Below are 13682 nucleotides of genomic sequence, written 5' to 3' on the forward strand. Positions count from 1 at the left end.
TTCCCTCCCCCACCTCCTCCCCCTCCTTTCTAACCTCTGCTCCACCTTGTAAGACAACACAGCAGGTCTGCTCTCAGCTCTTAGAAATCTGGCCTCCTCTCTCCTTTCCAGGAAAAAACACAACCACGTCGTTCATCCTCCCCCAGAAAACCACATGAAGACGAAGCTTTTCTCTCTGTTTGAAAGCGTTTTTAAAGTGTCCCTGTTCTGAACAAAGGTAGACTAGACGTAGTCCATGTGTTATATTTGATTATAAAACCGGTCTCGGCTCTGTATTAAACACTGGTAAAAGTATCAAAGCCTCGGTCTGCAGGGAAATGCACACAGACTGTGTCCAGAAAGTGAGCCTTAAAATGAGCCAACAGGACTTCCTGTAACTTTGTGATGTCACAACAACGCAGTCGACACTTACTCTGATAAAAACAAATGGTTCATGACATTAATTAATGAGTCTAATCCTTCATACTCCTGCCGGACTGTAGGACATTTATTTATTCATTTATTTTTTCTCTCTTTTCTCTCTCTCTCATGTCTGTCCCTTCTTCTTTGTGTGTATGTGTATCTTGTTTGCTGCCTTCTTGGCCAGGCCTTGCTTGGAAAAGAGATTTTGTTTTTATCTCAAGCAATCTGCCTGGTAAAATAAAGGTAGAAATAAAAAAATTAATAAATTCAATTGTCTAACATATAAAATCCATATGAACACACGTGCACCTACTTCTTTTTAAGCTTCTTTCGTTGTGACTGATTTTTGATTGGTTGCCCTGGTTCCCTGAGGATGATGATGATGATGATGATCATACTGAATTTGGACTTTTCATTCGACGGTACCAAATTTTCACAAATTCAGTGACATCATATCTCACTAAATATCTCAATAAAACAACAAAACACTACATACAATCTATAAAATCTAAAGTGGTCAGACACATGTGGTGTAAATGTGACTGTAGGCCGTTGACAGGTCGTTTATCGTCATGATGACGACCTTTTTTGTGATCTATTGGTTATAAATTGTTACAATTGTAAGTGAACAGATCTATAAATGTATAATAAATAACACAGGCTTCCTTCCTTCCTACTATAAATATTTGTCCTTCTGAACCAGCCACACCTCTACTGCAAACTCAGATTTCCAGAACAAGTTAATAAATCCACAGGAATCCAATCTCTTATCAGTTTCCCTTTTCTTACATAATAACACATACGTACATTGTGATATCTCGTGCGCGGCCTGAGTCATCATCAGCGGACAGTGACGGAGCTGCGTAAATTCCTGTAAGGTATTGTTTTGTTTTTCCCTTCTGTTCCTGCGTGGAGCTGAGTCACAGTCGAACAGTTAAACCCATGACTCACCGAAGGGGAAAGTTTACAGCAGCTAATAAACGCACAAGAATTAGAGACAGCTTTACGGGCCGACTCTTGTTTGCCGTCTTGTCTCTAATCCTCTCTTTGTCGAATGAGCGACAAAGTCAAAAAAGTGTGCAGACTAGGTAGTTGAACTCGTGAATACCAAGTGTTACGGGGCCCTAAAACCGGACTGGCCCTTTAGCAGAAGGGTCTGTTCTGTTTAAGCCATTTTAAAAGAGAAAAACACCTGAGCTTCGACTGGACTGACCGGCGTTGTCAGAAAGTGTGTCATAGGGGACGAGGGAGTCTGAAGTAAAAAAAAAAGTGACATCAGTGTAAGTGAAGATTAGGTTAACGGGGTTTGGAGGTACTCCAGTGCAATGACGTGACCATCGCTGGCAACGGCATCACAATCTTCCCATCTGAGGTCAATCACTTCCCCAAACATCTGCCGTCTGGCTCCAGTTTTCTCATTACCGGAGGGGTCGGCCGGTCGGCAGGCGCTGTGGAAATAATGATTAGGAGGAGTACGAGAGAGAGAGAGAGAGAGAGAGAGAGTCGGTGTGGTAGTTTCTGGTGGTGGTGGATATCAGCGAGAAGTGATATCATTCACAGAGGCCTCACGGAAAAAAAAAAAAAGTTGAAGCCCCCTCGTACTCAAACCGAGTGGGCGACTATAAGCGACACAGCTGGATTCTGGGTCTTATCTCTTCCCGTGGTTGAAATGAGTAAAAGGTTATCAACCTCCTGCCTCCTTGGATGTTTGAAGATCCCCCGCTCCTCTCCCTCTCTCTTTCCCTCGCCCCCTTTCCTCTTCCCCTTCCTACATCCTCATCCTCTCCACAATGAGAAGACTCAGCGGAGCGTCGCGTTACTCATGTCTCCAGGCTCCCAGTTCCTCATAAAGGTGGTAAACAGCAGGGTTTTAATGTGATGTAACACAGCAACAGAGCCTCTGACGGATATATACAGGAGCTACTGCGACAGAGAAAAAACATTTCCTCGCCATTTTTATCCAACTTCATGTAGCATAATAAAGCTCCAGTGGACAGGAAGTGGACAGATGATTATGGGTCGCGTGATCTCGACCTTTGAACTTAATCGATATCTAAACATTTGTGGCTGTTGGCGATAAAGACATATAACAGATTATGTAAATAGAAACTTAAAACTGTAACACATTAGCTAATAACAAAGCAGCGACTGACCTTTGAACTCAATCCAAACCAATAAAATCCGCCGATCCTGGTTTAACAGGAGCATTAAGGTAAATTGTTCTACTGATAAGTGAAGGGACTGTAATATAGTGATGCGTTCAGGGTCATGTGGTAGTCTGACCCCTGTGTGAACTGTCACAAACAGTAAAAACTGTATCTTGAAAGTTGTTTTGAAAACTGTAAACATGTGAACTAACAAGAAACATCTGAATTTGACAAATCCAGACAATGAGTTGAGTTCATATAACCAATAAATCTTCACCATATTGATGCAAAAATCACACAAATCCATTATAACCTTCAAGGAGTCCGGTTGATTGACACAGTTTTACAGCAACACTTCCCTCTGTGTGAGCGGTGCAGTCAAAACTACTGTATTTTATATCATTTAATAGTAGAAATCGTCATATTGCTCCATCCTTTGTATCACTAATGCAGCTACATTCAGGGCAGATGAAGAAAAAGTAACAAAATATGAAGAAAAACTTCCTCTGAAGCTGTTTGGAGCTTGTCGAGTGGACTGGTCTCAGGTCAGCAGGCCTGGGTTGTACAGTTTGACTCGTCCGTCACCACTGCACGCCCACCTTTCTCTGTTTGGGCCTGCACCAAATAAACAACCGTGGGGGAGGAACAGTCATATAACCCCAGAGAGCTGCAGAGTATGAGCTCCAGTCTGCCAGAAGAAGAAGAAGAAGAAGAAAAAAAAGAGCGGCATGATCTCATGGCCTCCTCCCTTCCATAGTTCACCACAGTGAGTCAAGGCGGCTCGAGATCTGGCCTCAGACAGACACACATCGACGCGGGAGGACACACACACCCTTCACACATAGACCCAGATACGGCGCACGGCGCGCGGCGACTCGACGGACCAATCGGGCGTCAGGAAAAAAAAAAACTTCACCATACTGCGCAGCAGACGGTAAATATTTGGGTGGCAGCCGCCCGATGGTGCCATGTCTGCTAAACTGCTGACTGCTAAACCGCTCGGGTAAAAAGTTCAATCGAGGCTCCACGAGAATCAAACACATAATTCAGGCCAGTGGGAGTTGTGGCGCTCGTAATGAATGTGTTGAGCTCAGAGCAAAACTTTTCATTTACCTTGAGAAATGATGCGATGCCACAGGAGTAAACAGAAACACTGAGGCTGTTATGACCTGGTTGGGGTTAAGGCTCCTCTGTCTGTCCTCACAGACTTGGAGCAAATTCATATCTGAAGCCCAAACTGGAGGAGACGGTTCACATGCAACACTAGTGGGAATAAAATATCAAGGAATAAAGCAGCTGGTGGTTTCACATTAACACAAAATGAGGAACATTTGCTCTTGTGCCCTCGCACAAAGGACACCGGTGCAAAACACGGACATGACTCCACACAGCTCGGCTCTCTCTGCGTCAACACTGATAAAACCAGATGGGAGATAGGAGGGTAGTTTTCTTCTTTTGTGTGTGTGTTTATGGGTTTTTGTTGTATATTGTTTGAACGCAAATGTTATGATTTGAATTATTTGTATCAATAAAATTAACTAACTAACTACTTATGGTGATTTAACTGAGATTGAGATCTGGGCTTCAATAGCAGGCTGTCAGTTTCCCAAAGTTGAAAACAGCAAATCAATTTTTTTTTAGATTTTAAGATTAGACTGAAGTGTTCACTGACAGAAACGACATAGTGCATCCAAACATATACGCTGATGTGCAATTAAAGAAGAATGTAGATTATATTTAAATAAAATTCCTCCAGATTAGAGGCCGAAGCTGCCAAGACCTGAACCTGAACGTCCTGTCCTGTGTCCAGTATTGTACGTCATGTTGTTCTCAGACAAATTAAAGTGTATTACACCCTATAAAACCTCTTGATAGGAAACTGTGCCAGTGCTTTGACAACTTAATTACATTCTTTGACTGATTCACCCGGGTCATGAGATAATAAACAACGCTGCAAAAACACTTCAAATCTGTTCTGAGTCTCACCTGCGATCCCTTGCAGCAGTCCACACACATTGAAGATGCTCTTCTTCATGATGCTCTGGAAGCACATGGTGAAGACGGAGATGAACGCCACGGCGCACAGCAGCAGGATCCCCGCCGCCAGGAAGATAGAGGTCGCCTGCCAGAACCCGCTGGCAATCTCCCCAAAGTGTATCGCGTACGGCCCGCACAGCACCCCGCGCTGCAGGTGGGGCAGTTTTATACAGCGGCCGTAGATGCCCAACGTGGGCCTGTAGGCCTCTCCGGCCGCGGTGGCCCCATGGGGGCCGAAGACGGCGTCCGGCGTGCGCGGGAACCCCACCAGCCAGTCAGTGCTCATGAAGGCGATGAGCTCCCCGAACGCGGCCACGATGCTCAGCAGAGTCCACAGCATGGAGCGGCAGGTGACGATCACATGGCACATGCTGACGGGCGGCTGGAGGCGATCCTCTGTGCTGATTGGCTGAGAGGTCAAACGGTGGTTATGGATCTTTGGGCTGAGGCTGAGGCTGAGGCTGAGGCGATCCTTCTCCAGCGGAGGTGTGAGAGCGAGTGGAGAAGGAGAAGGTGACGCTGGTGCTGCTGTACACACACAGGGTTCAGGTCAATGATTCACAGTCGGCTCCTTGTGCTTCTTATCTCCAGCTGCTCGTTGCTCGGCCACAGCTGTTCTTCTTCTTCTTCCTCCTCTTCTTCTTCCAGCTCCTTTGAGCTCACCCTCCTTCTGTCGGCTCGGTGCTCTGACTCTGGTTCTCCACCGGTGTTTTGGTGTCTACATTGTATTGAAGTTGCGTTCCCTGAGCCAGCCCGCTGGCGTCACATCAGACACACCTACGAGATAAAACACAGAGGGAGAAAAGAAGAAGAAGAACAGGGTCAGGGTTTTTTTGTTTTTAATTACATGTGTAGAATGTAATTGCTCGTACAAGAAGAAGATTTTCTTTTTGTTTTTTTGTTTTTTCAGAGGCAGACGTGTGGAGGAGGAGGAGCAGACAGCTGAGGAAGGGAGGCTCCTGGTGTGGATTTTTAGTGGGGGTGTGGGATTAAGAGAGAGGAGGGGGGTTAGGGGGATGGGGGGGGGGGGGGTCTAATGAGTTGTGATGGGTTGTGTTCGTTTGAAGTGGGCCTCCTCTGTTTTCACTGTGTTTATGTTTAAAGATTTGTGATCAGGATGCTCGCTGAACTCTCTGGTCCCGAGGGGACGTCATGACTGAGGTTGTAAAAATACAAAAGAGCGAAACAGAAAGTTTACGTGCACGTCAGCCGTTGGGTGTGTGTGTGTGTGTGTGTGTGTGTGTGTGTGTGTGAGTGTGTGTGTGTGTGTGTGTGTGTGTGTGTGTGTGTGTGTGTGTGTGTGTGTGTGTGTGTGTGTGTGTAGAGATGGGAGGGTTAACTTAGATGTGGAAACAGCAGAATGAGAAACGGATGTAGACAGAGAGAAAAACAAGCCTGAGGCCTCTCATCAAGCAGCCCACACAGCTGACCTGAGGTCAGTCGACAGTTGATAACACAACGGCTGTCCGGCTGTCACATGACCACTGATAACCTCAGTGACAACAAACCCCCGCTGCCCCGCTGCCCCGGCCGCCTCACGCCGCACACAGTGACACCACAACCAGGAAGCTGTAGACGGTATCCGCTCATAAAAAAGTCCAGTTTATGACAATGAAATGTCAGAAGATAATAAAAAAAATTATCTTTTTAACTCCCCAGACGTCTTCAAATAGGATTTTTCATCCAACTAAGAGTCCAAAACACACAAATGTGTTCAGTTCCCAACAAAAGAACAGAGAAAACTCTAAAAAACATCAAAATGGAGAAGCTGGAAGCAGAAAATCTTAATAAGTAACAGTGTGATTATGAATGGAGACTCCTGTATTCAACCCTTTAGAGATTAAACAGATTTTATCTCTGAGGGCCGTTAACATTAAACCTGAGCAGAGCGAGTGTTAAAGACACAGAAGCTGGGGGAGATTAAAAGATGCAAACAAGCTCCTTTGTGCTCATGTTATAAATTCAGCCGTGTGCCAACGCTGACAGTTGTTTCTTTTCTTTGAGTCTTTTTGTTCTGCTCCGGTTTCGCCGCCGTCTCTCGGGAGTCTGCGAGTCGTTGCTCCGCGCCAGCGTTTGGCAGCGTTTGGCAGAGGAGCAGAGGGAGCCGGGGGCCGCTGTTGACACGTGTGCCGCCCGCACCGCGAGGTTTCCATCACTCGGCCCCCGGTGCGCCCTTCCAGAGAGGAGAAGAAGAGGAGGAGAAGGGGAGGGGGGCACAGTCGTCCCCTCTGTGGTCGGATCCCGGAGAGTTAAGACTCAGTGTGTGAGTAAGAGCGTTACACAAACTTTGATCTTTGTCATCCTGTTGAGAAATCAACAACAGTTCTCTTTCTTTTTTTCCCTCCTTCTTCTCTTCCAGCGGAGAAAATGACCCAGATCTGTGGTCTCTCTCACAGGGTGGTGTGTGTGTATGTGTGTAAATGTGTGTATATGTGTGTGTGTGTGCGTAAGCTAACGTACAGTATGTTTGGACTGTGTAAAACAGATGAGATCATAAGACCAGGCACAGACAGCCGCCTCTGTGGATTTGGCCCAAAATTAATTTTATGAATCACAAGCTCATTGCCTCACCCTCAACAGATGCAGACCAACTTTCTTTTAATGCAGCTTTTTGAAAAACTCTTCCCACCCCCTCACACACACACACACACACACACACACACACACACACACACACACACACACACACACACACACACACACACACACACACACACACACACACACACACACACACACACACACACACTTGTGTGACTGTTGTGTTGACGTTTAAGGAGGGAGGAGGAGGGGAGGAGGGGGTGAGTCCCAGAGGTCCTATGACATGACTGATGTCTGACGTTAGGAGTTAAGACAAACGGCTTTTCAGGCACGAGGCACACGGGCAGTCTGAAGTTTTTAAGGTCAAACATTTGCCGGCCAGTTGCGAGAGGGACTAATTCCTCCCTGACAGGAATATTGTTGTAGCCGAAACGATTCGAACCACCTGGTGAGGAGGATCGAAGCTTTGAAGGACCTGGACACTTAACCTTTGGACCTCGTTTTTGCTTTTGCAGTAACTAAGGTTAGGTTTGCATCATCACAGTCAGTTGCCCCTTGTTGGTTTGAACAGCAACGACCCCAGTGGCTCTTGAGTTTGTCTGAAGCTGAACCTTGGATGTAGGTTATTAGGTCTTAAAAAAAAAACATGCCTGGACAAGTCTGCTTCTATTAATGCACCTGGTATTTGTCACAACATATCCATGTCCAGATGTCTGCTCGCTGTGCCGCTCCCGGACGAACACATCTGAGCGGTTATCATCACGAAAAACACAAGTTTCCCAAGATAGAGAGAAGCATGGTCGTCCATAAGGCCCCAGGTTGGATTTATGATGTCGTTTATGCTCCCTGAGTAACCAGAGGGTGGGGGGTGAGGGGTGCGGATTATTTGAGTCTCGGTTTACATACACAGAAAAAAGTTTACGGCCTTCAGATTGCACCCACCCATCCCCATTGACCCCCAAACACTAATCCCTGTGAGCGCACACACTTTTACCACACTCCCTCCTGCCAGCTGACACATTGTCCACACAACAGGGTGGAAAACAAACTCTGAAACAACCTGGTGCAGGACGGACAGTGAAGGCATCATCACCACCACCACCACCCAGTCGTTAGGATTCATCCTGAGGGGAGCACAGCCTTTTGCAATAAGAGAGATTTTACACAAGAAAGAGATTGTGAACATTGTTTGGGCTCCATCCTCCTGGTGCCATGAGTGTCTGTGCCAATAGATGTTGAGATATTTCAATGGATGAACACCAAAGGAAAGGTTAGCGGATCGCCAAACTGATTATAATCCATCTGGTTATAGTCCCACTGGCTAAGGGAGCTTTCAGAAAATAGTTCATTTCGAACGCTACCCACCTTCTCAATTCAGCACTGGCAATGAACTGCTCTCAACTTTTTTTTTCTTCTCCCTATTTATTTATTTTATGTTCAATTGTGTTCTAACTGTTTTTAACAGAGTATTTAACTGTGTTCTTAATGTAGCTAATATGTATTTCTCTTACGGTGAGCTGAGGGCAATTTTCCATGATGGTGGACAATGAAGTTTTATTGTATTGTATCCTCTGGACACCATGAATGTCTGTACTAAATTTCATGGCAATATGTCCTATAATATGTCACTTAAAACAGAAAAGCTCAACTTCATAATGCATGACACGGAAAGCTGAGGAATCATCAACAACATCTTGAAGATTTATCCTCTGGGTACCATGAATCTGTCCGTGCTATATACACTAAAACACATCCAACAGTTATCACATGGCATGTCAATCAAAACCACCACAAACATCTGCCTCATTATTCACTATAGGAAAACCCAGGGAATCACCAACATCTGTAGGATTCATCCTCTGGGCACCATGAATGTACATGAAAGTGACCACATGGCATCCAGTTCTGTAAAGAGTTGACCTGTAAATCAAAACTGAAAAAGGTCAACCTCATAGAGCAATACAGGAAATCCAGATTTACCCTCTGGAGAACATGACAACCATCAAATAATCGGTAACACTTTATTTTAAGGGGTCCTTGTTCCTGTGTATCTACCTAATTAATTACAGTGTAATTACCTATGTAACCGTTTGTAATAACATGTACTTACATTGTAAATACATAGTGTATTTTAGTGTACTTACAGGTCCTTGTTACACTTGTAATAAGAAATGCCAAAGTGGCCTCTCTCTTTGCACAAGCATTCTATTACAAGTGTAACAAGGACCTGTAAGTACACTAAAATACACTATGTATTTACAATGTAAGTACATGTTATTACATACGGTTACATAGGTAATTACACTGTAATTAATTAGGTAGATACACAGGAACAAGGACCCCTTAAAATAAAGTGTTACCAAATAATCACATATATTTCAGCCTCAGCCAAAACTAGAGGAGGGGGGGGGCAGTCAACAGTCAGGTGCTGTCATCCCCATAGCCAGTAACCGTGCAGCTATTGTAGTTTAAAAAGCTTTAAGTGCACGACTCCTGTTCAAAGTGACAAGTCAGCCTTTCTCTTATCAGAACAACAAAACAGCAGGAAACGCCTTTGCACGCTGCCGCCGACAGGAAACAATCTACATATCTATGGACATGCCATGAGTGGTCACGCGTCGCCATGGAGAGTATTTTGTTTAGAGCTGGATTAGGAAGTTTATGGAAAGTCTGCATCCTGAGAGAGAGGACATCAAGACATCAGATAAAAACTTCACTACAACCATTAACCCTCTGTTTAATATTAACAAATGACACATCAAAACTTCCTTATAGATGCCCTCCTCCTTTTTTTTTTTTTTTACCCTTAAATGACCCAACAGCCAAAGCAATTTTAAAACAAAAGGAGTCTTTATAATCTGAGAGGATCCGTTTGAATGAGAATCCCCTGCAGCTACAGAGAGGGAATGCAGGAGATGATTGGTCACGGAGGACCTCAAATACCAGTCCAGGCACACTTCCTTGTCTAATAACAGCTCTGAGATTAAGATAAACCACATGGAAGAAAACCTACAACTAGAGCTACAACCACCGGGTCAGTGACGACCATGTAAGTCAATCGCCTGCAACAAAAAGGGCACAGCATCCGTCTCTTTCAAAGTGTTGTCTTTTTTCAAAGCTCCTCTGTCGGCTTCAGAGGACAATTTAGGGATTATTTAAGGAAAAATTGCAGACTTGAGTTGTAATAATAGCCGTCAATAATGACAAAGGAGTGTGTATAGTCAGGTTTTCCACAGTAAAAGCAGCCAGTCTTTCCTAACACCTCTGCACATCTGCTCAGCATCCTGACGCGACAGAGCGGCTGTGATTCAGACCTTAAGCATAATATTTAGATCCCACATTACAGCAGCCGCCGGGGAACAGCTCAAACGACTTAAGCGCGAAAAGAAAGGTGTCACCTCGGAAGGTCAAACAGGAAGTAAAAGCATGACAATTAAGCGGCGATATAAGACAATAGTCCAACCTGTCTCCATTGGCCTGTGGATAGTCCAGCTCTCCTGGAGATGTGGCTGCTCTGCCCTGCCTCTCCTCCTCTGCTCACACACTTTAATGCCTCTGTTTCAGACTCTGACTCCCGGACCCTCCCCACGTCCCTCCTCCCGGACGGCCACGGCCTCCTCCGATTGGCCGGGGCTCCCTCCCCCTCCGCTCCCCCCCGACAACTGGAGCCACACTTCTTGAGAGGGTCCACATGGTGGCCATATTTCAGTGCTGAATCTGGGTTAAAATAACAAGAGCTGGAGCTGCAGAGGGTTCCTCTCTCTCTCTCTCTCTCTCAGTCTCAGTTTCTCGCACCTTCTCGCTCTGTTTTTGTTGCTCTCTGCACTCTTTCAATCAGCCAACGCCAACATCTTACTATCAGCCTAAAAATGAGCAAAAGAAAAAACAAAAGAACCTGAAGTTCACACAGGACAATCTGTTAAAACATACCTAAGGCCTTATCTACACTTTGCCACATAAAGAACTTGTCCAAACTATTGATTGATACTGTTTATGTGTCTGTCAGCCACTTCTCAAATCTGAATGCATTTAAGTCAGCGTTGACACCTCCTCCAGTCCACTAGGTGGAGATAATGAAGGTGTTTGGTAACTTCCAAAAAGAGTAGAAAAAGAAGAACTTCACTACAACAAAGTCAAGGGACAAAATGACCCAAATCACGACATTTGCATAAATCAAATTAATAAATAGTTTAGAAATCACAACATGGAAAGGCTAATTTCTTATCAAATTGTGATTTATATAGGCTACATGGATAAAAAAAAAGATGCTCTATTTCTAACCTTTGGGCAAATGTGCAATGGAGCATGTAAAAATATTAAATATTAGTGTAGAAAGACAAACAGAAAAAAAATGTTTATAGAAAAATGAATAGCCAGACCAAGGTTTCGTCATCTGCTGCAAATAAAAAGCCACTTGCAGCATCTGTTGACCACACCCCTGAACTTTACTGTTGTTTCACATATTTCTTCTGCAGGATAAGCACAAGTTTATATCCAAACATCTTTTCAAATTAACAAAACTGACAATACCATGTCCTGCTGAAGTCATTTTGTGCATTTAAAATGAAGTTACTGTACACATGCACTCCTATTGTGCATCTGCTTGTACTCTGTTTTATTTTAAATAAACACACATGGACACTTTAAAGTGAACGTAGAGGAAACACAGATTAACCTCACATTCCCTACACTTATGTTATTATTTAGTCTGTACGTTAAGTTTATTTAATGTTAACACACAGAGAGCTCATCTGGTCGCTGCCCAACACATGAATCACAACACACACAGATCCTGTTACAGCCCATAGCTCAGTCAACAACAACACCAGATAGCTGCCTAGTTAACTGGCTGATGGAGCAGATGGTTCACTGACTGTCTGACTAATGGATAACCTTTGTGGCTGATGGGAAGCCAAGTGTCCCGGCAGATTGCTTACAGCAGCACTGGGTGCGTTCAGCCAACACTGCAGTCAGCTACAGCGTTTGTCTCACTCGCGTTCGCTCACAAATGACTTCCATATGAAGACGGAAAAAGGGGCCGACTCAAAACAGGCGGAGCAGCCGATAGGTCAGCCAGCCAGCCAGCCAGCCAGGCACTTGAACGCAGCGTGGAGAGCCAGAGGAAGAGGCCTTCCTTATCAGTTTGAATGGAAGTATGAGGCCATAACGGTTCAAAAATAGATCCTTTCAGACACAGAGAAACATATTCCAGACCTAATAAAACTTCTCCTTTGACCCATTTTCTTACAAACGCTGGTGACTCATCGTCTTCCCGTTGCAGTGAATTGGATGGGAACATGTTAATAGACAAGTTTAAAGGCTCATTTAAACGTCTGGAATACGACAGAAATGCTGTTTTTAAGACAAAATAACCAAATTTTCCTTAAACGCTCAGCAAAAAGTTGTTATTCCTATCAAACCTTTCTCTCTCAGCAGTTTACAGCCGTTAAATATGAGAGAAGAAAAGATGAGAATAAGTCCACATTTTAGCTGACGAGTTGAAATCGACATGTTAATATTTGCAGCAGACAAACACACACATTCCTCGTCCTCCTGATCCAGTGGTTTTAGGTTTATCAAAGCCTAAAAGAAAAGACACCACCCTCCGAAAACCACATGTACACAACTTGACAAAATCCTGCCACGCCTGCCACAGTTCAGGTGAACAGACTGATCAGAGTCTGCAAGGATAAAACGATATGCATGACAAACAAGACAATAATATTCCACATTATAAAAAAATCAAGGTGTTTTTATCACAAAAGAGCCATAAAATAAACCATAAAGTATCTTAAATGGATATAAAACCCATCAGAGCCAGTTCAGAGAACCATGAAGCCCAACGTGTGTGTGACGGTGGACAGTCTGAGGAGATAACAACCAGAAACTATCCTTCATGTTCTCGGCTCTATCAGAAGCCGACCTCTCGTTCTCACGTATCATGTTTCCGATTCTGGACAGATGCAGATCCAGGTCCGACACAGACCGGCTACATATCCTCTTACAGACTAATGGAAAGTTGGCCGGAGCTGCCGAGCCGAGGCCGAGGCCGAAGATGCTGCGAGGAGATTTTTTTTTCTCTCTCTCTCTCTCTCCTGGCAGCCTCAGGAGCCCCCGACACAGCCCAGACCCCCACATCAAAGGGAGGATCAGAGACGACAGAGGAGGAGAGAGAAGATCCTCCGCAGCACATCCGCACACACATGTGTGTACGCAACCAGACGCACGCCACGGCAGGCAGTGTCATCATCAGTCATATAGATTGTAGGTGGAAGCCGCCGCCGCTGCTCGTTCATCTCTTCCTGTCACACTCTGATCAATAGGATCTTGTAGATCTGAAGACAGAGGATGAGTGTGAAGCAGAGCAGGTCGACAGCTGATAACAGTCAGATAACAAACAGCTCAAACAAAGGAGGAAGAGGAGCCTGTTTTCAATAATAACAAACACTCAAAGATATTTTCACCTAAAGGCCCTGAACCCTGAGTGAAGTCTGATCCTGTTTCCACCACATGGAGACTCACACTACAGGGATGATGTGTTGTTGTATAGGCCAG

At 44.7% G+C, this 13682-nt stretch overlaps 1 protein-coding gene across 3 annotated transcripts in view; it reads right to left on the reverse strand.

Moving 5' to 3' along the window:
- lhfpl2a (LHFPL tetraspan subfamily member 2a) overlaps positions 1-13682 on the reverse strand; it is a 51310-nt gene that overhangs the window by 4017 nt on the left and 33611 nt on the right. For 2 of the 3 annotated variants that reach the window (XM_083983436.1, XM_083983437.1), the window contains exon 3: positions 4536-5363. In XM_083983436.1, coding sequence (XP_083839562.1) covers positions 4536-4956 — 421 coding nt within the window. In that variant the 5' untranslated portion in view covers positions 4957-5363. Of the gene's footprint in view, positions 1-4535; positions 5364-10590; positions 10665-13682 lie in introns of those variants that run through there. The other variant, XM_083983435.1, reaches the window with a different exon arrangement.

The sequence above is a fragment of the Trachurus trachurus genome, assembly GCF_905171665.1.
Source record: "Trachurus trachurus genome assembly, chromosome: 12".
Lineage (NCBI taxonomy): Eukaryota > Metazoa > Chordata > Actinopteri > Carangiformes > Carangidae > Trachurus > Trachurus trachurus.